Source organism: Polyergus mexicanus, unplaced genomic scaffold, assembly GCF_030449975.1.
Source record: "Polyergus mexicanus isolate NDT 795.1 unplaced genomic scaffold, iyPolMexi1.0 SCAF_13, whole genome shotgun sequence".
Classification (NCBI taxonomy): Eukaryota; Metazoa; Arthropoda; class Insecta; order Hymenoptera; family Formicidae; genus Polyergus; species Polyergus mexicanus.
Window position 1 is genome coordinate 7,766,845 of NW_027223333.1, and position 22,912 is coordinate 7,789,756.

Here is a 22,912-nt window from a genome sequence, read left to right on the forward strand (position 1 = left end):
CAACATTACATGTAATAAGCGTAAATTTACATAAATAAACGGAGTGCTTCTGTTCGAGGTTTGAAGATAACATTAGTAAGGAAAGACAATAGAGACTTTTCTTATTTCTGAAGATACTTTTCTTGTCCGATTGCGCAGTTGGTGGAAAAAAGGAAAGAGAAGAAGCAGTCGTCTCACTCTTCTCTTTCCTTTACATTGCCCTTTTTCCGAGTATTATGAGACGGAGAAAGCATCTTACCTTGCATATATCTTCTTTCATTTTGTTGTCAATTATCGTATAAGAGAGTGCAGTCTACTATATGAAATTATAGTAATAAGCGATAACTTTTCAGAATTACATGAAATTGAAACTATATAAAGATCTATACAATATTTCAACTTATAAATAGCATCTAATTTAATACGAATATTATTTTATTTTATTTTGATAAATAGGGATAGTGAAATTTGTTTATTGTGATCTATCTCAAAAAAATTTATAATATGGTTTCTTTTATTAATCCATAGATAAAACGTTGAAAAATTATCGCTTTTCGATCTAGCGCTATTTTCATTCGCGATCGTTTCGTTGAGGAAATAGAAAAATGACGGTGAAAAATTAGCTAAAAATTATTATCGCGAGTTCGAAGTGTCAGCATCGTCGGTTAGGTTAAGTTATCTTTGTCGGTTCTTCAGATCGGTTCCTCATTTGTATTCGGTGGCGTTACGTTGTCTAAAAAATAAACTCGACGGAAATTACGGGATCGGGAAGACTTTGCAGGACTTGGTATCGTGCGCGCGACTTCTATTCACGAGGAAATTGTTAGTTATGTATCGCGGCGGAAACTTTCTCCATGTCGGAAACGCAAGTAGGTAGGTTTTGTCTGTCGTTATGCCTTGCATTCTTCATCCGGAATATTGCCGCAGCCCTGGCGAGACTTCGTTTAAAGTTCGGTCCCATTGTCACGGAAAAACTTGAGAGCGTCTACTTCTCTTTTCCTTTCCCTATCAAGGAGCTTGAGCGAGTGCGCCTCGTTAGGAGCGCCCGAGCATGATATAAATTTCCATCCAACCTGCATCTCCGGGGGAATCCTCAAATTCTCGAGTATTAATCTCGTATTTCGCGAATGAACATCCAAGTTCTTATTATAAATTTGAAGTTTCAACCTGATACGTTCAACTTTTGACGAGGCTAATTGACAACGAATGACGGTAATGAAGAAGTTGTTGTTAATTGTCTGATATAAGAAATAAAATACGTAAAAGATAATAGTGAATATAATTAATTTAAACTCGAAATGAGTTAAGAGAGTCATTAAGATACGATTGATTAATTTATAAAGTTGATACATTGCTCAATATTTTTATTCGTTTGTTATATGTTTATGTTAATTTCGCGTTATGAGCATTGTAATTAATTGATATTTATAATATTGGATGCGCGTAAATTATATAGAAGGATTTTGATTTTTCTTCGATAGTGCATTAGATATATTTTCGATTTAGTGTAATGAAAGTTAAAGATTTAAATAATTAATAAATTTTGCTACATTATTTAAACATTCACAAACCCACACACGTATATATATATACATATGATATAATAGACAATACATATTTATTAAACAAAATATCCGATAATCTTTTTTTTATTAATACAATTTTCGAACTTTTAAAGCCAATACATCGGCATATTCACTAACTTCGCCATTCAATAAACTGCCATCAGATTCGAAAACTTCAAATAAATTTGATTTAGATCCGAATAGTGAATAAATGAATGCAGAAACTCCTCTAGTGATCACTCATGCATATGCATCACGTTATGTGCAACTTTCTCTTCAAACTGGTCAAGTAATGCATACAAAATAGCATTGACTCCGTTTAGATTTTGGAAAATATTTAGAAAATAAACATTAAAGAATAGTAAAAAAAAAAAAGCTTAAAAAATCAAAAAAATTTAAAAGAAATTTTTTTTTAAAACAGAGATATACGTAATCTCGAAAGAGATATTAATTTTCAATATATGTATATAACTACTATTTTGTTCAATATATGGTTTAAGATTATCTAATATGTCCTTTGCGGAAAAAAAAAAGATTTAAATATTTTTGATTACAGATATTTACGTGTTTTCTCGATTTTTTTGTTAGGAGAAAAATTATTATTTTAAAGTTTTATCTTCTCCCTTTAAAATTTAACTCGAAAACATGAAACGCTATACCTAGAAAGTCAAATTTTTGTCTCGCGAGGTATTTGGAGAAGAGTGATAGACAATAATTGGATTCCACTGAGAGCATGCGGGTTGGCAACCACTGGCGCGAACTATTATCAGATTTCCGATCGGTCCGCTACAGAAAATAGACGCTTAAAGCCTGGCGCGGCAATGGCGAATGGGGTGTAAATAAGCGCGAGTACGTGGTGGATCATGCATATGCACCGCGCACCGTGTGTGTCCTCTCTGGCTGATTCCGCAGTTAACTTGGAGCACGAGTGCAGCATGCCGATGCCGCCGTCGGCCACCGTTCCCGAGAGCTCGGCCTGCAATTTAAATGGCCACGACACGCAGCAAGTGTCTCCGGGGATCGTTGGACAACAGCATCGGCTTACCCGCAGCCTGATCTCGGTTGGCTCCAGCGTCTGCCGAATATGTCACACGAACACGGCGAAGGAACCGCTCATTTCCCCTTGTAGGTAAATGCATACTCGCTCGATTACGGGCCAACCAGCATTGCTTGAATGGCGAAACCTCAATTTTGGGAAATCTATTTGGACGATGGATTCGATGAAACGATAGAATGAATAAATAAAAAAATGAAATGAAACAAGTAATAAATACAAAAAAAAAAAGAATACTGGTTTTGTCCGCGGCAATACTGTTAGATTATATTAATTATAATATATCGAGTTTTTACGTATTCTCCGTTGTCACAATCTTGAAATCTCTTTAAAAATTAGGCGAAAAAAATCTATTTTACTTTGTTGAACATAATTTTATTAATCATTCGAGTAAAAAAAAAATATCCATATATATATATATATATATATATGGATTAATATGCTTGAGTCGTGTATTTAGACGAGAGATCGCAGATGTATTTAGAGATATCCCAGGGTAGAGCGCCAATTTAAAAAGCGTAATTGGACGGATTTCAGAATAAGCTTAGATTAAGTTACTTAATGTAATAGCTTGCTGAAATTTCAGTGTTATACTATGAATTTTCCAACATAAGATTTTATCTTGAAATTACAATTTCTTTTATATTTTACATAAAGATATATTTCTAATAATAAAATAAAAATTTCTCTCGATTAATTATGCAAATATAGAGCATATCAGGTTGCATAATAAAATTAATATAATGCTCAAAATGAATATAGTTGCAAATATTTTGAAACATTTATTTTGACACATACATATATATATTAATATGTTACAATATATGTTAAAATAAATTAACAAAATTATTTCTAAAATATTAATATAGAACAGAAATAAACGGATACGTTGTACCATTTCTTCTTTTGGCGCTGAAATATTTGCTGATAAATATATAATTATAGCTTCGTTTTCGTGTACAAACATATATACACACACACATACACACGTAGAATTTTTGAGTTTGAGAAAAAGGTCGACCTAACATGCGCATGCATGCGAGAGACAGCAGAAAATATGTTTTGCATTTACGATTTCGAAAACTTTATCGCCATTGCAAAACGAGCGATGTACATCATTCGCGTAGTTACGGTGCGGGATTTAGGATAGAATTTCGCCATCTTACGAACGTCCCATCTTTCATATTTAATAGGATCGGGAAAAATGTGCTCACTGGAATGGGAAGTGCTTATTAATGGCGGAGCGTCACGATATTTAAATCCTGCGGATTCAGCTTTAGATATTTCTGTTGACGCGCTTAAGCGATATACAAAGCGAAAAATTTCGCTACGAAAGCGTGAAAAACGCGAAATAGGTACATAAATCAAATATATTTTAAAAATAACTCAGTTTTAAAAATGCATCGAGTGTACTAGTTGATAAAATAATATGTATCTAATAATTCGTATATAGCCTTCTCGGGCTATAACAATTTTGTTCAATATTCTACTCGACAATCACTCTTCAAGGTATTGTAATAATATATATAGATGTACATAGCATAATTAGAATGATAGTTCTGACGTTGAAATATTAATTAGTTTTGATAGTTTAATAATTTTATAATTAATTTATAATTTTTACTCAGTGAGAAAAGAGTTTCAAGAATATAATTAGAAACGGCTATTTTTGGTCAATTTTAATATAGTTTTCATTTTAAGTAAGATTTAATTTAAGCCAACTATTGTTTGACAAATGGAAACTCTAGCCAAATTTGTAAGTTGATTAGCGATAAATTTAATCACGCAAAAAACAAAGCTGCACAAATCTCTATAAAAGGAAGCGGTGAGAAAAGCGTTCAATTGTTCTGATTCCCAATAGTCTATTCTTCTCCATCTATCACAATATACGTTGCGCGCGGCGACAAATGCTAATTTTGCGTTAGTATCAGATGGGAAACAGACGCTAATTAATTAGCGTTAAAGCTCGATTAAATGACGATCATCTCGTGTCAGCCAATGAAATATCGCGGGAGATTTAGCTGTTAGTATACTTGGAAAGCTAAAGATGTTCAAAATGTCTTGAGTTGATTCATTACTTTGAAAGCCTGCTGGTATCTATCATTCGAATTTACATGTTACAAAACTCTCTTTCTTTTTTGTTGTAACTTTGTAAAGTTTAAGAAATAGAAAAATTAATACTAGTGAATGTTTCTCAGTAACCATAATTCCGCTTCTTCTCAGTCACGAACGATCTTTTTTACAGTTCGTTTTTTAAAAACCGCAAATGTGACTCAATTAAATTCTCTCAATTTTAAGATTCTTAATTTCCATCAGCTCTTACTATTATTTAACTCTTCGGTAGATTGCGTACTCTTATTACCGTTTTTTTTTTTTTTTTGCGAGTGGCATCTGCACCGTCTGCCAACTTAACGACCCGAATCGCACCTTTTCGTTCGTAGAGGCTTAATTCACGAGGACCTCGCGACAATTCCCGACTACGTGCTACATTTATATCCTGTGACCCATTTCTTTTCACGTTACCACGGCAACATTAGACGGTGGTAAATGCGATGATGCCGCCGTCGTTGCCGCCGCATCCGAAGAGAAATCTGGATTAGACGCATGAATCGACACGAATTTTGACACAGCCGATTATTTGCGGTGGAAAACAAAGTGGTTGTTCGTTGTCCCAAACCATCTACAGTTTGGGAAAATTATCGTCAAATGCACGCGTGATCTCACATTCGAGAGTACGAACGCTTGATCTTATTCCAACAAACAAATCTGTTTTCTTGCCCCTATTTTCTCTTCATTTTTGGTCGAGGGAAATGGAAGGTGACACTCGTTTCACGCAATTATTAGTTTCATCCATCTTTGTTTATTATACATATCTTTTATTATGCTTCGCATTAAATGCTTAAAGATTTTTCCACGGAAATCATACGCGATGCAACGATTATTAATTAAATATGCAATGCGGATAAATCTACGGTAACATTTAAAATTGCGGATATAGAGGAATGCTAGGTGTGTGAGCGATGAACTGTTTAAAATGTTTCATTATCGGAAGTTGGGTGAAATTTTTCCGAGCGATTTTTCCGGCAACTCTCGCAGCGGCCGCCCGCGAATTATTTCTCGTTTAATATCGCTCCTTATATCGCACTCGACGCTGACGGGGTATTCCAAATTCTGCTGCATACCGCGCATTGTTCGCCGGAACAATCGCAAAACTGATGTCATAACGCGGGGCAGTCATACTTCGCGAATCGCGTCCCGAAAGAAAAGCAACATAAATTTTATCGGACGATAACTGTATCCCTCCGGATATGCGGGCTAATCATCGTCCATGTACATCCTGTCATGCCCTGCCAAAGAGAAAAGTTTATGACGTCGTCGAGCCACGGGACAAGCAAATTATATAAAAGAGAATTGTTTTATTTGCTGCTGCGCGTCGCGTCAATTTTTTGTTGTGTCACATATCGTCGTTCGTTGAACAATTTTCTGTCATTTTCTGTCATGCTTATATATACGCGATATTTTTAATGGATTTGACGATAGGAAATCAGCAAGATTTTATTCTTGCAGAATCTTAAGTTTTTTTTTTTTTTTTTATCAGAAATTGAAGTTAGAACGTCTGCGTATTGTAAATTTAGATTATAAAATATTCTTCGGTAATCGTGTATCTCTTGCGAATACGAAGCTATCCGTTTAATAAACGGAAACTTAACATTTTGTTCGCACTCGATCTTTTTCTCTATTGACGAAAACAAATTTAAATAATGTAAAAATTATCATTCTCGTTAAATATTTTGTCTCGAGTTCGTAGGTTGTAGGTGTTTCTATTATTTTACAAGGAAATCTGAAACGTTTGAGCTGTCTGATATCAACTTGACGAGACATTAACGCATAAACTTGTGTTCGGGATCACCGAACTGCATAACAGACAGTAACAGTTGAGACTTGCTCACTTCCGTATCTCGTTCGAACTAATTTGCGCGCTGCTGCACACATCGCAGACGAAAGATGCATGGGAAGCGAGGATGACGCTCGTCGTGATAGTTGTTGTTTATAATAACGAGATTACCCCCCCCCCTCCCCCTCCCGCAATTCTCTCCCACTGAGAGTGGCGAACAGTGATCGTTTAACGCGACTGACAAGGCGAAACGTCGTGACTTTATCGTCGAATGAAGTATATACCGGCTCGGCACTGAAATCGACCTCACGTAGTCGCATAATTCTCGCGTTGGCTTGCGTGATGGTGGATCGTGCTAAGAAGGGACGAAAAGGGGGAGACGAGACGTTATAAGAAGAAAACTACTCTTTTGTTCTCTTTCACCCTTTCTCTTTCTCATTCGCGACCCGGTGCAACCGAGAGACTGGTGGAAAGGCGCAAATGAATGAATAGTTCGTGGAACGTGTCTCGGCGATTAAGGACACACAACTCGTGCTCGAGGAACTACGTGAAAACGCAGCGAGGAACGTACGAAATGAGAGCGGCCCGTTGCAAATCTCCCGAGCGTTTATCGTCATAATTCTCGAACTTACGGAAATCTTTGCTAATCCGACTGTTACTTTGAGACTATAGGCGCTCGGCTTGAAGCGGCGAGAATAATGCGGGACCGTGTATAATTCATCTCTTACGTTCTCGATGGCGAAATGCATTCCGCGCTTGCGACATATATATACTTGGCGTTTACGAGTGAACAGTTTAAATATTTTCTATAGGATAAATTGTATTGAATGTAGTGGATACGCTTGTATCATGTAACTTCGTCCGTACAAAGATATTTGAAAAAAGTTTTATAATTTGAATACGATACATTAATTAAATGCTAAATTAATAATATCATCTTTATGAGGAAATTATTAATTGTACATATTTAGAGCACTTTATAAAGTCTGTATTAAAATTTAAATGATAAAATTATTTTCTGACAAAATCGAATTTTTTTTTCAGCGAACGTCTTAAAATTTGAATCCGTAGTCGAGTCCGTATTTTAGTCTTTTACATCTGCTTGAAAGCGGCCGAGCAAATGTACTCGAAAGAATCAACGAAGCCCACTTAGCTTTTATCCCTTACAATCTCATCTCGGACTGCTGTCTAGACGCAATTTATCGGGTTTTTGCGTCTTCAAACGACCCAAATAAAATTTCAACTTTGACGAAGAAGCGTAATCTTCGTACGTTACTTTTTTGTTCTCTCGCATGATAAAATCGCGTAACATTTTTATGCTACACGTACGAGCGATGTTACAAACGCGCGCACGCACACACATACGATAACACGTTACAATATTACAATGCGATATACACGGCATATATCTTCTAGGTGCAAGGGCACGCTGGCGTACGTGCACTTGTCTTGCCTGGAACGATGGCTGAATCAGTCGTGTCGAACTTACTGCGAATTGTGCCGTTACTACTTCAATGCCGTAGAGACACCTCGTTATCGATGGTGAGCATTATATTTATCGGATAAGAATACGGGGGTGAGGGTGCGGTGCAAATCAGATGTAGTTCAAGCACCTGAAATGCATTTCGATCTCTCGTGCAAGTCGGCGCGTTTCCTATTTCGTTTTCCATCACCGCACCCATTATTCTCCTATCCATGATGAATTGTTCGATCATTTTTTTTCTATTTTTTTTTCGCGCAATTTGTTTTCTTGTTGTGAATCGATCAGGTTGCAGTTAACTTGAGTCTCAAAGATGACGTATCGAGTAAATTGCTCGAGGAATCGTAACAAAGTGCACGTTGCCCACTCTGATTTATGCACTAAAATAATTAAAGTAACGTACGATCTATCACTTTAAATTTAAAATTTCGTTGTTGGAGTGACTTAGTATTAGAGCAATAAGTAAATTCTTTCCATGAGATGTTCAATTCTAAATGACATTAATTTTATTCTTGACTCAATTTATTTCGTTTTGTTTATTTGTATCTATTTCTTTCAAATTTTTATGTACTTTTCATGTAATAAAACGACTATCTTTATATTCGACTTTTATAAGAAATTAGATTCTACGAATTCAACAGCGCGTTGTATGAGTATTTCGTTCAAGTGTGAGCGCGCGTCTCTCTAAGGATGAATTTTTTGAGCTTTTATCTTAATGGCCATGCTCGGCCACGTGTAGTTATCATTTTTATGGGTATCTGCAGGCCAGAATCTCTGAGAATATGGATCAGCCATCCGCGGAATCGTAGAAATATACAATCGGACCTACTCATCTTAACGTTACTCACTATTGTTACGGTGGGATTAGCCGCGGTGTGCCTTTTGGGTGAGTAGCTTTTTTAACCGAAATAATATCCTTCTTCTTATGGCGAAGCGAATAAATGATGGATTGCCAAAAAATTTTGTTTTATTATTTAATTATTACTCGGAATTTTTCGTATAAAAAGTATCCGCACCAACATACTTGATGCGTACTTTTTCTATTCCAAGCTTTTTTAAGAATGCTGTGATATTGACGGATAGTAGAAAATAAACGTTAAATTGTTATGAGGTAGCGTTATTGCAAAAGAAAGTAAAAATCGTACGATGAAGCTTCAGACAGTCTCATTGTCAGTTTTATCCGATAAACGTGCCGCTTTTGCGAAACTGTTGTCGCATCGAAACTATGTACGTACTTGTTATCTGCCATAACTTTGCAGGTATGCGGTACTTTATTATTGAGGGAAAAAAAATCGGAATTTCCAAGCTCTGGACTCGAGGGGCGATATGGTTCTTTCTCACCATCGTGATATTAGGCTATGTCACCACGGTTTACCTGCTTGGCAGGGTAATTATATTATCGATTTATTTGTTCTTTAAGCTATTCGATATTTAATGCCAAGAATATTGCATTTAATAGAAACAAGTCCAATTTAAAAGATTTACATTGCGATAAAACAGAATTCAACATTAATTTTTTTTTTAATGAATTTATAAACCGGACATATATTTTTATTAATGCATATAATTCTTTTACTTGGTAATTAACAGGAATACATAATAAATGAAATATAATTAGACATGTTAATTATAGCGTGTAGGCGTCACATCAAATAACTTATATAATATTAAAATAATTTATTTTAAACATTTAATTAATTAATTACATAACGCTCAACTGTGATATGAATATATTATTATTTTTCCCTATTATCATTTGAATATATCGGAAACATTTCGAAGTATTTTCACATACGAATATCTTATTTTTGCATATATTATTTCATCAGAAACTAATTTCGCAAAATTATTATTTTATATTATACATTAACGATGCAAAATATAAAATAAAAGTGAAATCAATATTTTGAAACCATCGCGCGATGGTTATGCACGTGAAACGAGGTCAGCATTGTAATGAAACGTATTTAAGCAAACCGTTCTCTATATCCTAAAGGACCAAAATGTGTCCTTGCAATTAAGAGCTAGTAAGTAGAGATTAGTTTCGGAAATGATAAGTGTGGGTATTAACTTTGCCTGTTTATTTAAATATAATATAAATGTTATTATATATAAACGGCATAAAAAAAAATTGATTTTTTAAATACACCTGATTAACACGTATTATTTTATAAATCACAAATTTTTAAACTTTTACTTTTCATATGCAAGTTTTTAGATACTCGAACACATAAACCAATAGCTATAACTTAATATGTATTGACGCTTCGAGTTTGAAACAATGGCCGTTTTTCTTAGTTTAGACCGCACTATCTTTAGCTGAAAAGGTTGCACGACAATGTCGCGGATGTCGCGTGATTTGTTTTACTGCATTGTTCTTTTATGAAATTGATTTAGGATTCACTTCTTTTTATTTCAAAGGCATAACTACTGGTAATAGAAAGATCGTCAATATTATTATTGTTTTTTTTTCGATTAATAGACATTTGCAACGCGACTCGTCGAGGCATTTATTTGACTGATTTACCGTGCAGTTTACTTAACTTTGGTTTATATCATCCTCCCCGGTGGGATAAAGATCATAATCTTTATGGCGTCGGCGTGAATTAAATGAGAATTTCGTTTAGAGTTGTTATAGCGAGTATTTATGGCCATCATTTATGTGCTCTAAAATGCTTGTTAATGTTTTCATTAAATTTTCAAATATAATTAATTACCGTGGAATCTATCGGCAAGTGTTAGGTTTGATTATGTCACCTAAAGCTATCACTAAATTTATCGTTATTGGCATCTCAAACATGAATATGGAAATTGTTATATTTCTGCATGCAAATATGTGTGAGACACGCTTAATAGAATGAGATTATCATATTGATAATTATCCCCGGCACACGTAATGAGCATTAAATATTTCTTATTGTATAAATTAAATTGTGTGACAATATTTCATTTTGAATATGATTAAATTTAATTAGGAGCAAAAATATAATGTTGCGCTTACTATTAACTTTCGTAACATAACATTTCCAATTTCCGATTATTTTCACTTTAGCCAATTATAAATTTTATTTAAAAACTTTTTAATACAAATAAAATTTAATTTACATTTACACTCCAATATTAAATATAAAAGAGTGAGTTTGATTAAAAATTATACTATTTGTTGTATCATATATTTATTATGAAAGCATTATCGTTTACACTACTATGTATACGTCTTTTGCCGGCATAGTTCAAGAATATATGCGGCAATCTAGTCACGTAGTACATTCTTGGTACGGTGCAGATCAATGTCGCCGATAAATCGAAAGATTTATCAGCCACTAAGATCTATAATACATTATTTCTCTCTTGAAACAAAGTGCGCCTTCGATCCCGGGAAGAATTATTCACACCGCTTAACGCCTCTGCTGCACTGTACTATTGAAACTAGATAGAAGCGTCGAAGGCTGTATACTAAGTGAGGGTAAACGAGCGAGATGATTCGAGTCTATTGCACGATATTTTGTCTGGCGATCCGACAGCCGGGTCAACAAATTGCGCGTCACGTTTTCGTTAATCCTCGCGAAAAATCCTGCAAGTTGTAGCGTAAAGTGCGCTCGGAGTGTACGAAGAAGCGATCGGATAAGAGACGGCCGAGTTTGAAATAAAAGAGAGAATTCTCATGTGTCGCGTCGTAAATCGCTGCAGTTGAATCGAAATCGTCGAATGTCATGTTTAATTAAGAATAATCGCGAATACGCACCACTTTCCGAATCGCGTTCTCTCTCGCATTTCGACCCCTCGCTTTCTTTCGCCTTTCCCCTCTTTATATGTCTCTTTTTCTCTCTTTGTTACGTCGGAGAGCACTCGAGGCGCGTCACTCGAGCCTGATTTATCGAGTGGACTGCCCTTTGCCCCTGACAACTGAAACTGTCCGGATAATTTAAATCGGCGGGAAAAGGAGCAGCCGCGATCTCGACGGCTCTCTCCAGTCGCTCACATTTGTCTCTCCTTCTTCAGGACCAGGTGTCGCCATGGTACAGGTGGTGGAAAAGCACCGTCAATGTCAGGCTCGTTGTGGACCCTCAATTGCTCCGTCGTCGACCCTCGGATGAGTCCTCTCAGGACCACGAGAGTCATGACGGGTCGAGGGAAATAACGGTGACTTCTGCGGTCGATACGTTATGAAGATGCGCATTGATAAAAAGCGAAAACAAACACGGCTGACAAAAGTAATTGTGAAAACATGAGCCACGAATGGATGAAATAAACATATGTATTCGCTCGAACGGAATTATCTATCGCGCGTTATCATTCCAAGCTTTCACTCATTCGTCGTTCGTGATTTTGTCACTATTCTGTATAGTCAGACTTAAATCCCAATTTTTCGACGGTTGCGTCGACCCAATTCCCATCACGCGAATTTACATAGTTCTCCGAAACCTTTCAGCATTCGGCGAAATTCGATCCTGTTCGTCTTTCTAGCGTGAAAAAAGCTCGCGTGATTCGCGTAACGTGTCGACGAATGTAGCTGCGATGAATTATTTTCCGTTTCTTTTGCCATTGGATTGCCTGTGTGTTACGCGCGTATGTTGTTCTTCTTAAAAAAGAAATTTCCACGTTTTTCGTAGCGTGCCGTACGCGAGATCTAATCACGCAAATGAGATTACAAAGTGCACGCGCGTATACCGGGTACATTAAACGGGAATATCTTGCGAGTTTAAGCACGCGCGCTTTCTGCCAAGAAAAATTTAGCTGGCCGGCCAAGCTCGCGATGAATAAACGGAAGTATCGTTGATCTAGCAATTAACTCATCTGGCATGATACCAACTATTTATATTACAGAGCGTTATCGGACAATCTGTCCGCTGGCCACCCACTCATCACTGAAAGTTAGCGTTTCTACTCCCTATATTTAAACCAAGAGAAAATTTAACGACTCGACGATGGCAAAAAATTTTTAGCTGACTTGCAGAAATAATTTGTAATATTACTTATTGTTGGTATTGTTGTACACTTTTGTATCGTACATTTACATTTCGAAAGTAACATGGGTCAATATTTAAAATATTATCCGATTGAATCGAAGATCGAATTTATTTTAACAAAATTCTAATTCAAAGTTTTATTCTATCAAGATATTTAATATTGAAAATGAAGCAGACACACAAAAGCACATTTTTTTCTAGAAAATTGATTTTATATTTGCCAAAGAATCTCCACTCCATTGACAGATGGAAAAAATGCCATTCTTTATTTTCTTGAATAATCACAAAAAAGTTATATGTGACTGTATACAATCCGAAAAATTGAAAAGAAATTTTTTTAACGCGCTCTTTCCCATGTTCGTAATATAAATCTAAGCAAATCGAAAATCCGAAGCCACGCAATTAGCAGTAAACATCTCGTCTCACCTCGTAACGATAAGCTCCGTAAATGCCGGCGCTACCGGTGACTTTATCCTGTAGTTAAGCTACGACAAACCAGTTACACTGCTTTGCCATAGTGAGCAGGGGGGGGGTGGGGGGTGGAGCGGGGGAAAGGTATTGACTATTGTTGGGTCAATTTCGAAACAGAAAGTGCTCAGGGTTGAAGATACAGTAATTCTGCTTTATTAATTTTATGAGAAATTAAAGAGAGTTTTCTTATTTTGGATAAATGCATATAAGATATATGCAAATTGTTAGCAAATAATACGATGTGGTTTTAGAGGTTTTATTTTTTTGAATATTTACGTAGATCCCGATGCGCATATTTTCTCGTATAATAGGGTGAGAAATATGTTACTTTCCCTAGAGCAACATCAAAATCATCTGCCACGATTTTCATTGCAAACACGTTAATGGCCACGAGATGAAATTTATGTTTACTAAAAAAGTAAACATTCTTGGGACATAGTAAAAAAATATATTTCGAAAAATTAATTTTTGTTATCCAAAAATCATTTCTTTAATAAAAAATATATTGTAAAATTGATTTTCGTATAGAAAGCAACATTGATAAAAATATATTTATATCACTGACACTTAATTTTTCATAGATCCTTTTTTTAATAAATAATATGTATAATAGATGGCGTGCAAATGGATGTTATATAAAGAATATTATGAATTGTGTTTCGCATTGGAATTTTTTTCGATTAAATATCGTTCGGAAATATGTATAATCAATCTACATTCTCTTGAATATCCTTGAAATATTAATGAGAATGGCAGTGAGTTTGAAATTACAGAATATTATAGTTCATATCTTTTGTAGAATTTGTTAATTATGAACGAAGATTGAGATACTTTATTCAATTAGAAATGAATTTCATGTGCCTACAAAGTAGGATAATTTTTGGAAATTGAGGCCAGTATGCCAACGTGGGCATTCCGTGAAAACTTTTCTTTGCTCTAGTACCCTTTTCATATTCATTTCGGCTTGTTTAATTGCTGAGAATCGTGTCTGTCCCTGTTTGTCCGACACTAGAGAGATTCATGACATTAAGCGTCTCCCAACTACGCTGAAAAATGAAGAACCTCGGCTCTGACCTACATTTAGTCTCATTTGTTACTAACATCTATAACGATTCTACCCGAAGCCGAACAACCTAGAACATTTCCAAATAATCGAAAGTCACGAGCAATTTATTTCTCAATTGAATCCACAGAGAAGCTGCAATAATGATATTACAATCCGAGTTATTATAACAAATCTGAGAACTTTAACAGATGCGGGCAACAAATGCGAGTACTGATAACTTTTATACTTTATATTTGTCATTATCCGTCATATTCTGTCTCAACATTTTTCCAGCGAAACAACTTTTGAAAGTCCCGTTTCCGTATTATGATAGAAAACAACATCTATTGGATTTTTCAATTAAATAAAATTGACGGAATGTTTGCTTTTAAGCATAATCCTAGTCTTAATTCGAGTAAAAACAAAAAAAGGCTCTGATATTTGGAATATAAAAAGTCGGAAATTTGACTAATAAGAACTAAGCTAAGTAAATAAATATACTTATATTGTGTGTAAAAATTCTTTTTAATGAACGTTTCGATCCTTGCTTTTTTCATCTTCAGTATATATAAGGTTAATAAGTATATTGTTGTATGCTAAAAATGATTTAAAGAAAGGAGATCGAAACATTTATTATTATTAAAGAGAATTTTTACACAATATAAATGCATTTATTTATTGCACTCGGCTCTTATTAACTCTATTATTTCCCGACTTTTTATTGTCTTTATTTTAATAAAAACATTACTAAATTAAAATGACATCAAACTGAATTTTCATTAAGGAAAAATTGATTTTAAATTTGTCAAAGTCAATTATTGAATGGAGTAAAGATACAAATTTTTTTCCTAAATTCTTCAATGCAAAGCAAAAATTCTTTTAAAATTCTTATATGAATATAATTGCCCTGCTAAAAATAATTTTGTGCAGTCTTATAACGAGTGCTTAGTTTAAAGACAAGATAAAGATATCTGCGACGAGATGTCCTTTAGAGGACGTGACTTTTGCAATGTATGGTATTTATTTAACTGGCCAGCTCGGGATGCCTAGTGACCATGTACGTATTTATAATTTAACGTACTAGTTTAGAAACTTTAAATTATGTCCGCCAACGCGCTTGCGGATCATTGCTCGCTTGCGGCTATGCGAATAATGAGAATTTCAATATTCATATTTGGCCTTAAAGCGCTTAGACCTTGATGAATTTGTAGAAAATCAAAATTTTATTCTAGAACAATATATATTCTAACAATATATATATTCTAACTAATTAAGATATATTGTAATATAAGTAAGCTGTTTGGAAAACGTATCTTATACAATTAATATAATACTTTTCGCAATTATGCCACAACTGATCTTGTAAAATATCGTTACATTTAGTCCATTTGCGAACGAAATTAATACATACTCGCAATATCGTACATCAAATAATATGTGTCTAAAATCTACGTCTGATGCTTTTTAAATTAAGATCGAGTCTGGTAAGATTTTGTATGGATAATTTTTATCTGCTTTTTAATCATAATCCAAAAGATCAATCTTTCCAGTGAATAGTTTTGCATTAAAGTGATTATGCCTTGCAGTTCTTTAAGAAGAATATATCTACTCGTATCTAGTAAAAAATGGAGACATGCGTAAAACACTTTTACTCATGCGCGAAATTAAATGTGTAAAAGATAAAGCGTAGGAAGATGTCGTTGCAAGTCGTTCGAGAATGTCTAGAATCTAAGAAATAGGTCATCCTATAAATTGAGGTTCTTTATGAAGATTAGACGCTTTTTTCCGGAAAAGACGCGAGTTCGTGAATATATGTTCGTTGGAGTTTTCGCGGAGATTTAACGTGATTGCTTGCTTCGCTCGGGCATGTGCCTTGCACACGCGACTTTCGTGTATCTCGTAAACGCGGTGGCAGCGAGCGGCACATGCACAAGTTTGGATAATTCAATTCTTTCTCCTTTGGCCGCTGAGAGTTGCCTTACGTTCGTATTAAAGAGCGCGCTCTGCTCCCGTTCGCTCGATATCGCGAGTAAGTATTATTTCAGTTGAGAAGAAGCTTAGATATTGTCGTAAAGTTGATCATTGTGAGATCGAGGAAGTAACATAATGTTGAACGCGCAATTTTATTGCATAAGCTCTAAGCTCGTTAAATTTGAAGTGATGGTACTTGTATAAATGGAAAGATTATATTAAAAAAGGGAAATTTTCACATTTTCTTACTTTCTACTAATAATAATTTTCATTATTATATATTTCTGACGAAAACATTACACTATATATACACTATAAATTTGTAGCTTTTTCTTGAGGAGTATTATAGAAAAGTATATACTCTTGAGGATTATAAAATTAATATAAGAGTGTATAGTTTTTTCTTCGACAAATTTTAAATCCGTGTTTCGGTAAATATTGTATAACATGATTTTAACTTTTTTATGGAAAATAATGTGATATTTAAATCTTATTTATAACTTTATTAAGCTCGTAGCGCGAATTAATCGAAAAATATTACCTACTTCCTTCTACTCACATTTATGCTCTTTAGATTTAATATGTTTAAATTAACCACTATGGAACGGTTATTTAAAAATAAAATTAGCAGATCTTGATTTTAATATCTATGGAAAGCAAAAAATTCTTGGAAGTAAATTAATCAATTGTGATTGTGTAGAAAACGTATGCGTGTGTATCTTTTCAACGAGGACGTACAAATGTAGATCGAAAAGACAAACAAGTTTGTCTTAAATATTTGCTATCTCTGCGAAGATAGAAATATAGAGTACGTAGATATAGGGCGCGCGTGAGCGCGTCACAACTGCATTTGTACATTCATGCAACATAAATATTCTTTCTCTTCTGTCAACTTTTGATGTACGGCATGTATTTTTGCAGAGCGGCTTCTGTTACCGTAGGAGAATAAAACATTATTGATAGCTTTAATTTCTGAGCGTGATCGATAGACGCGACTTATTTTGCAATATTTTGAAAAGTTCTCCTATTATAAAATCTTTTCGTTATAATTTTTTGTTCTTTACACGAACGTCGTGAAATTATGTATAAATATGACGAATATGACTTTTGCAATCGGTTCCTTTTTTATTTTTTATTTTTTTGTTACGTCACTCATTACTACGGTATTAAAATCACATGGTAGAAATCGGCAGAAGGCCCGCGGATTGTAGTTATACGCTTTATAATTTAGCGGAAGGGGAAACCAGAGATCCGGAAAGGGCAATTATCGATATTGCTGACTGCGAAATAAAACGCGACTGGGTTAGAGAAAGTACGATACTCGCGTTCGCGCTGACCAATGAAATTTTTGAAAGGCCCTCGCATGCACGCGAAGAATTGGATTGTACGGGCAAGAGGGCGAAATAGCCGATTACTTCAAAGTACGAGGTATATTCGATCGGATCACTTGGAGAAATTGTTCGGATTGATCGCGAACGTATGGTGGCGCCTTCCTTCTTCGCGATTTCCCTTATCTGTCATCGGCTTGTGATATCGACGAGGAACTTTAACGAAAAGAATTTAAGATTACAGTCGATAAATCAAAGTTACGGAGATCGAGCTTTACGTGTAGTGGCGTGAATTTTTTTGTGTGCAAGAAGATTACTTTAGTCGCTGAGCAGAATAAATGTTTTTAATGCTTAAAATAATGTAAGGAATCGTTGGTGTATTTGTATGCGTAACATTATTTTTATATGCCTTATTTATTCAATGATCATATACAGGTATATTTGTATATTATGTTACTATGTCTGGAAAAATTTAGTACTATTTATTTTTTAAATGTAGTAACTATTTGTGTTATTACGCATTGCGAATTAATAACACATTACGGTATATTAAAAAAAAAGTAAATCAGCAATGTCAATGAAACATTTCTAATTTTTTGTAAATCTTGAAGTGAAGATCAAGTAAATTATTGTATATTCTCGACTTATTAGTATTTTATTATAGATTATAGGTGTTCCAAAACGACGATTATTCATAGCGTTTTAAATCTCGTTAAACATAACAAAATTTGGCATTGCATTATTAAAATGCTTTCTTTAAGGAGATTTTCCATATTTCGAGGAACCGAAAAGCAAACTTTGAAAGCGAATGAAATACACTATCAATGTTATTTCATATCAAGGTTGATCAATATGCAAATATCGACAAATAAACATTAGATTGTTATAGAAATGAATGACTTTCGCGATTAAACGACAGTTAATCTAATGATTGAATCTTTTACAAGATTTTGCAATTTTTGCTTATAAAGATATTTTGGTAATTCAATTAATGAGTAATTTTGAAATGTATTATTAAAATACTTTTAAGCCAGCAATTTGCTGCTTTTTCTATTTAAATTATAGTATACTTTATATATATTTTATTGTATTTTTACATGTGTCGATTATTGTTTATAATACAAACAAAGAAAAATGGATATATAATAAAAATTAGCTATATTAACGGGGATATTATGCTGCTAATGCTACAAGTTAATTATGTTTTATTTTCTCTATATTACGTGGATAGTATTATAATACACAAACGCAGTATACGCATATAGAAAATTATATCCAAATTTAACTATTTATCAGTATAACAGGGTCGTGATCGTCTTAGACTTTGTCTTTTATCCCTTTTCGCATTAGCCTAAATTATAATCTAGGTATTGGCCTTTGTATGGAGGTTTACTGTTAACTTCGAGTGTCACTTTGCTTTACGAATGCAATATATGGTCTAAAAAAGTCCATTATGAAGAAGTGATCCATATATTGTATCATTTTATTGCATTATCGCGTCGGTTACTGCATACTCAAGTATTATATATAAAACGCTATAAGCGAACGATATTTGCAACCATACGAGAAAAATCGATATATAACGTAACGATCTTTCATAAAAATTACAGCTAAATATAAAATGTGAATTTTTCAGTTATCCGTTCAAAATGATAATATTTACAATTAGATAGAAGTAAAACGAAATTTGAGAAAATTTTCATTTTTTTCTGAAGAAGTTGAAAATTGTGAAGATTGTAATTTCGATTAAACGTATTCGAGATAAGTTGAAACATCTTGCGCAATTTTTACGTGAGAGCTTAAAATCTCCAACCGCGAGAGATACACGGCGACACGTCGCAATCGTATATTTCTCTCTGACATCTCGTTCATTTATTTCATTTTTTATCCCGTTTGCGAACGATACAAATTAAAGCATGTAGCTTTTTATAACATATTGCGATACATTATTTGCGCAAAAATTACGAGTTAATGATACAACTACAAAATATTGTAGAATTCTACATGATAAAAATGCAAAATTAAAAAAGTGCATCCTAACGATAATAATTGCAATATTAATAATGACAGTGACTATTATAAAATGATTCATCTAATTGACAGTTTATCAGGTTTTTATTTTAAATGTAAAAGATTTTCTATTTGCAAAATAAATTTAAATATAATAGCGGTTTTATTTTAATTAATCAGAATAAGAAAGAGATATTTTTTAATGATAATTTAAAAAAAGTGTCGGGTTTTAGCTGGATTTTTATGAATTTTTAAGACTTCAAAAAATTTAATTTTCTAATCGCGTGCGATATATGCAGTTTGCACTTCTAATGTGAAGCCTCGTTTCGGCGTAATATGTTGCATAATTTCTCTCTACTGACTTATCGCGAGATTCGACTGCTGGCCGACGAAATGAATTTTCTCACCTCCGGTTTGAGCGAGTCGAGAAATTTGCTCGACGCTTATGGTGACGTATGGCGTGTATAAGGAGAGAAAAAAGTGTGAAATCCTGACTGCTCCCGGCTCGATTTATCGCGGATTTTTTTGCTCATCGGTTAGCACGAAGGCGATTAATTAACAACGCGGCCGAGACCATCAGCGTGGATTCGAAATCGAAACTGTGCGCCTACGCTCGCGGATTAATATTCGCTTGATATGATTTGAAACCGAGATTTGTCCGGTTGGATTTTCGCGGATTGGATTACACACACTTTCATTTGCACTTGTCACGTGCAATTGGCTCGTCAGGAGTCAGTTGATTACCTTGCTCCATTCGATCGCGGTATTGGCTTACGAATTGCTTTTTTTCTATGGGGGGAAAAAAAAATAATAATAATAATTTGCTGTAAGTTTTAGAGAAATATATTATTATGCGCAAACACCTAAAGTAATCAGCTTGCATAATTTATAATAATTTTGATTGCATCATCGTATTTATTACGAGATGTAAATAAATTAACATGCATATATACTTGATATATGCATGGTATAAGTGGAAAGAATATTTTCTCTGACGACTTCCATACATAATAAATTATTATATGTAATTGAAAACAAGTCTCTTGCATCTGTACAAGCTCTTAAAAATTATAAAATTAATTTTTCTTTTTAGAAATCCGATTATGCATTTAATAATAAAAATAGTACATATTGCAATAAATATATTAACAAGATGAAATAAATATGCGATATTGAATATTTTAATCGTATTATTATTATTCGTTGATGTGGTAAATTTTACGTGTGTATAGAAAAAAACTTTGAAGTACAAAGAGCGATTTGAAGATTCACTAATCTTTCTGGCGTGATTGCTTTACCAGACATAGAAGTACGCATGTGTGACGATGTTCATAAATGTTTTGCCTAAAATATAGAGGCAATATTGCTTTACACGACGCTCGACCGCATTTATCATTTTGAACGATATCGTTTGTTCCCGTCGAGAGCAATGTCGTGGAAGTGGATTGGTCACATGTACTTGATCGCCGATTATCCCAGGCGACTTGTTTAGCGAAAGGGAAGAAAACTCCTTTTCTTGACATAGAAAAGTTTTTGGAACGCGGAAAAAAAAATAGCGAGAGCTCTCGTTTCATCGCTGAATTAATGCATTTGCAGTGTAACTTATATGAAATGTGAAATTAAGTATGATGGAAAAGTTGAATGTGAAACATTTGCATGTAAATTCACTTATTATCGTCCGACTTAACATGTCGCGACCGCGGCAATGCGACACAAATAAGTAGAATTGCAAATGCAACGCGATAATTTATAAACTTTGTGTTTTTATAAAGGCAACATGATTTCAAGATATTTTTTTTCGAGCGATTTTAAATTAAAAATGCTATAAGAGAAATATAGATTCTAATATGCCAACGAGTCTATAAATGATGCATTTTAAAAGATTTGTGGAAAAAAAATGTGAAAAAATGTAAAAAAGAAAAATAAATATTATAATATATATAGTATTATAAATTTTTATATGTATATATAAAAAGAATATACGAAAAAAAAGTGTTGCTACTAATATTTATATTTATAGTTTATATTAATTTTTTTATAATATATTCCAATGAGTTTCAAAATATACAAAAAAGATTCTAACAAAGCGACGTCTATTGCTTGGTTTAGCAAATCGATTTTTTACGAGATACGCAACATTGCTCGTCAACCAGAATATTTTCCCTTCAGCATCGCGGCACGCGTTCGTGATACCATGACACCGTTCTCGGTTGCCTTGTGTAAAGCGGCACGGATATGGCTCTTTGTGATAGGAGCGCCCGCAAAATGGAGTATCCTAGGAGTCTCGTTTCCGCTTGCGTTGGCGAAAGTTGTGCCAACGCGAGGCTCGAAATTCCGGAGAGCGTGAGAGACGCGGCAGAAGCGCGCAAGAAGCGGGAATGAACACCGAATTCCCGGCAGCAACTATTGCCGCGGTTCCGAAACCGAAGGGACACAGTTGCGAACTCTCGCGCGAAACTCCCTATTTCATGCTACGAGACAAGAAAGCGGCACGGGCTGCGAACGTACGAATCTATGGATGCAAGCAAGACTTGAGTAACTCGTGACTACGTCATAGTGCATCTTACAATTTGCAGCCTGTGGTAGCGCGGAGAAAAAGACAATTGTGTGTGTGTGTGTGTGTGTGTGTTTGCCGAGTCCGAGATGTAAACTTCTCTGGACCCTTTTTATTCCGGACGTTTTCTTATTTCGCCGTGAGACGTGATTCTTGAGACGGTCTAGTTAAGCAGTTTTAGTTTATATGCATCGTTTTATCTCAATGATTCACTTGTCCAGTCCCGAGTTTTCATATATCATTTCGACATTTTTTTCAGTTGTAAGGATCTTTAAAGAAGAACTAACGTTCTTTTCTTACGCCTCTAGTTAAATATTTACCATATATCAAATAAACGTGCCGTGAAAAAATTATTAATTCGTTCGTCTGCTCAATGTGATGTAGTTTTTTTCTTTTTATTATTTATTATATTTATTTTATAATATATATTCTTATACATAAGAGTGTATATTTATCATTAGAAATTATATATTATCAGCTATAATTGTTCAATAATGTAAACTATTTTGAAATATTGTGACGAATAAATTTTTGTACGTGACTATTTCAGTAGGAAAATGCGAAAGCATAAAGTCAGACAAAAATATAAC

General features: G+C 34.2%; 2 protein-coding genes across 2 annotated transcripts in view; one reads left to right on the forward strand and one right to left on the reverse strand.

Annotated features, from left to right (window-relative positions):
• Dpr1 (defective proboscis extension response 1) overlaps positions 1–22,912 on the reverse strand; it is a 288,257-nt gene that overhangs the window by 166,970 nt on the left and 98,375 nt on the right. The window lies entirely within an intron of this gene.
• LOC138938935 (E3 ubiquitin-protein ligase MARCHF3-like) lies at positions 2,408–9,408 on the forward strand. The gene is made up of 4 exons (XM_070306349.1): positions 2,408–2,673; positions 7,910–8,035; positions 8,738–8,859; positions 9,233–9,408. The coding sequence occupies exons 1-4, from the start codon at positions 2,408–2,410 to the stop codon at positions 9,406–9,408; spliced, it is 690 nt and encodes a 229-aa protein (XP_070162450.1).

What these genes read in the sequence shown, in the direction of transcription:
- LOC138938935 (XM_070306349.1), top strand. Translation starts at nt 2,408, where the DNA reads ATGCATATGCACCGCGCACCGTGTGTGTCCTCTCTGGCTGATTCCGCA. An exon ending in CCGCTCATTTCCCCTTGTAG is followed by an intron (nt 2,674 to 7,909) that starts GTAAATGCATAC and finishes TATATCTTCTAG; the next exon opens with GTGCAAGGGCACGCTGGCGT. An exon ending in GAGACACCTCGTTATCGATG is followed by an intron (nt 8,036 to 8,737) that starts GTGAGCATTATA and finishes GGGTATCTGCAG; the next exon opens with GCCAGAATCTCTGAGAATAT.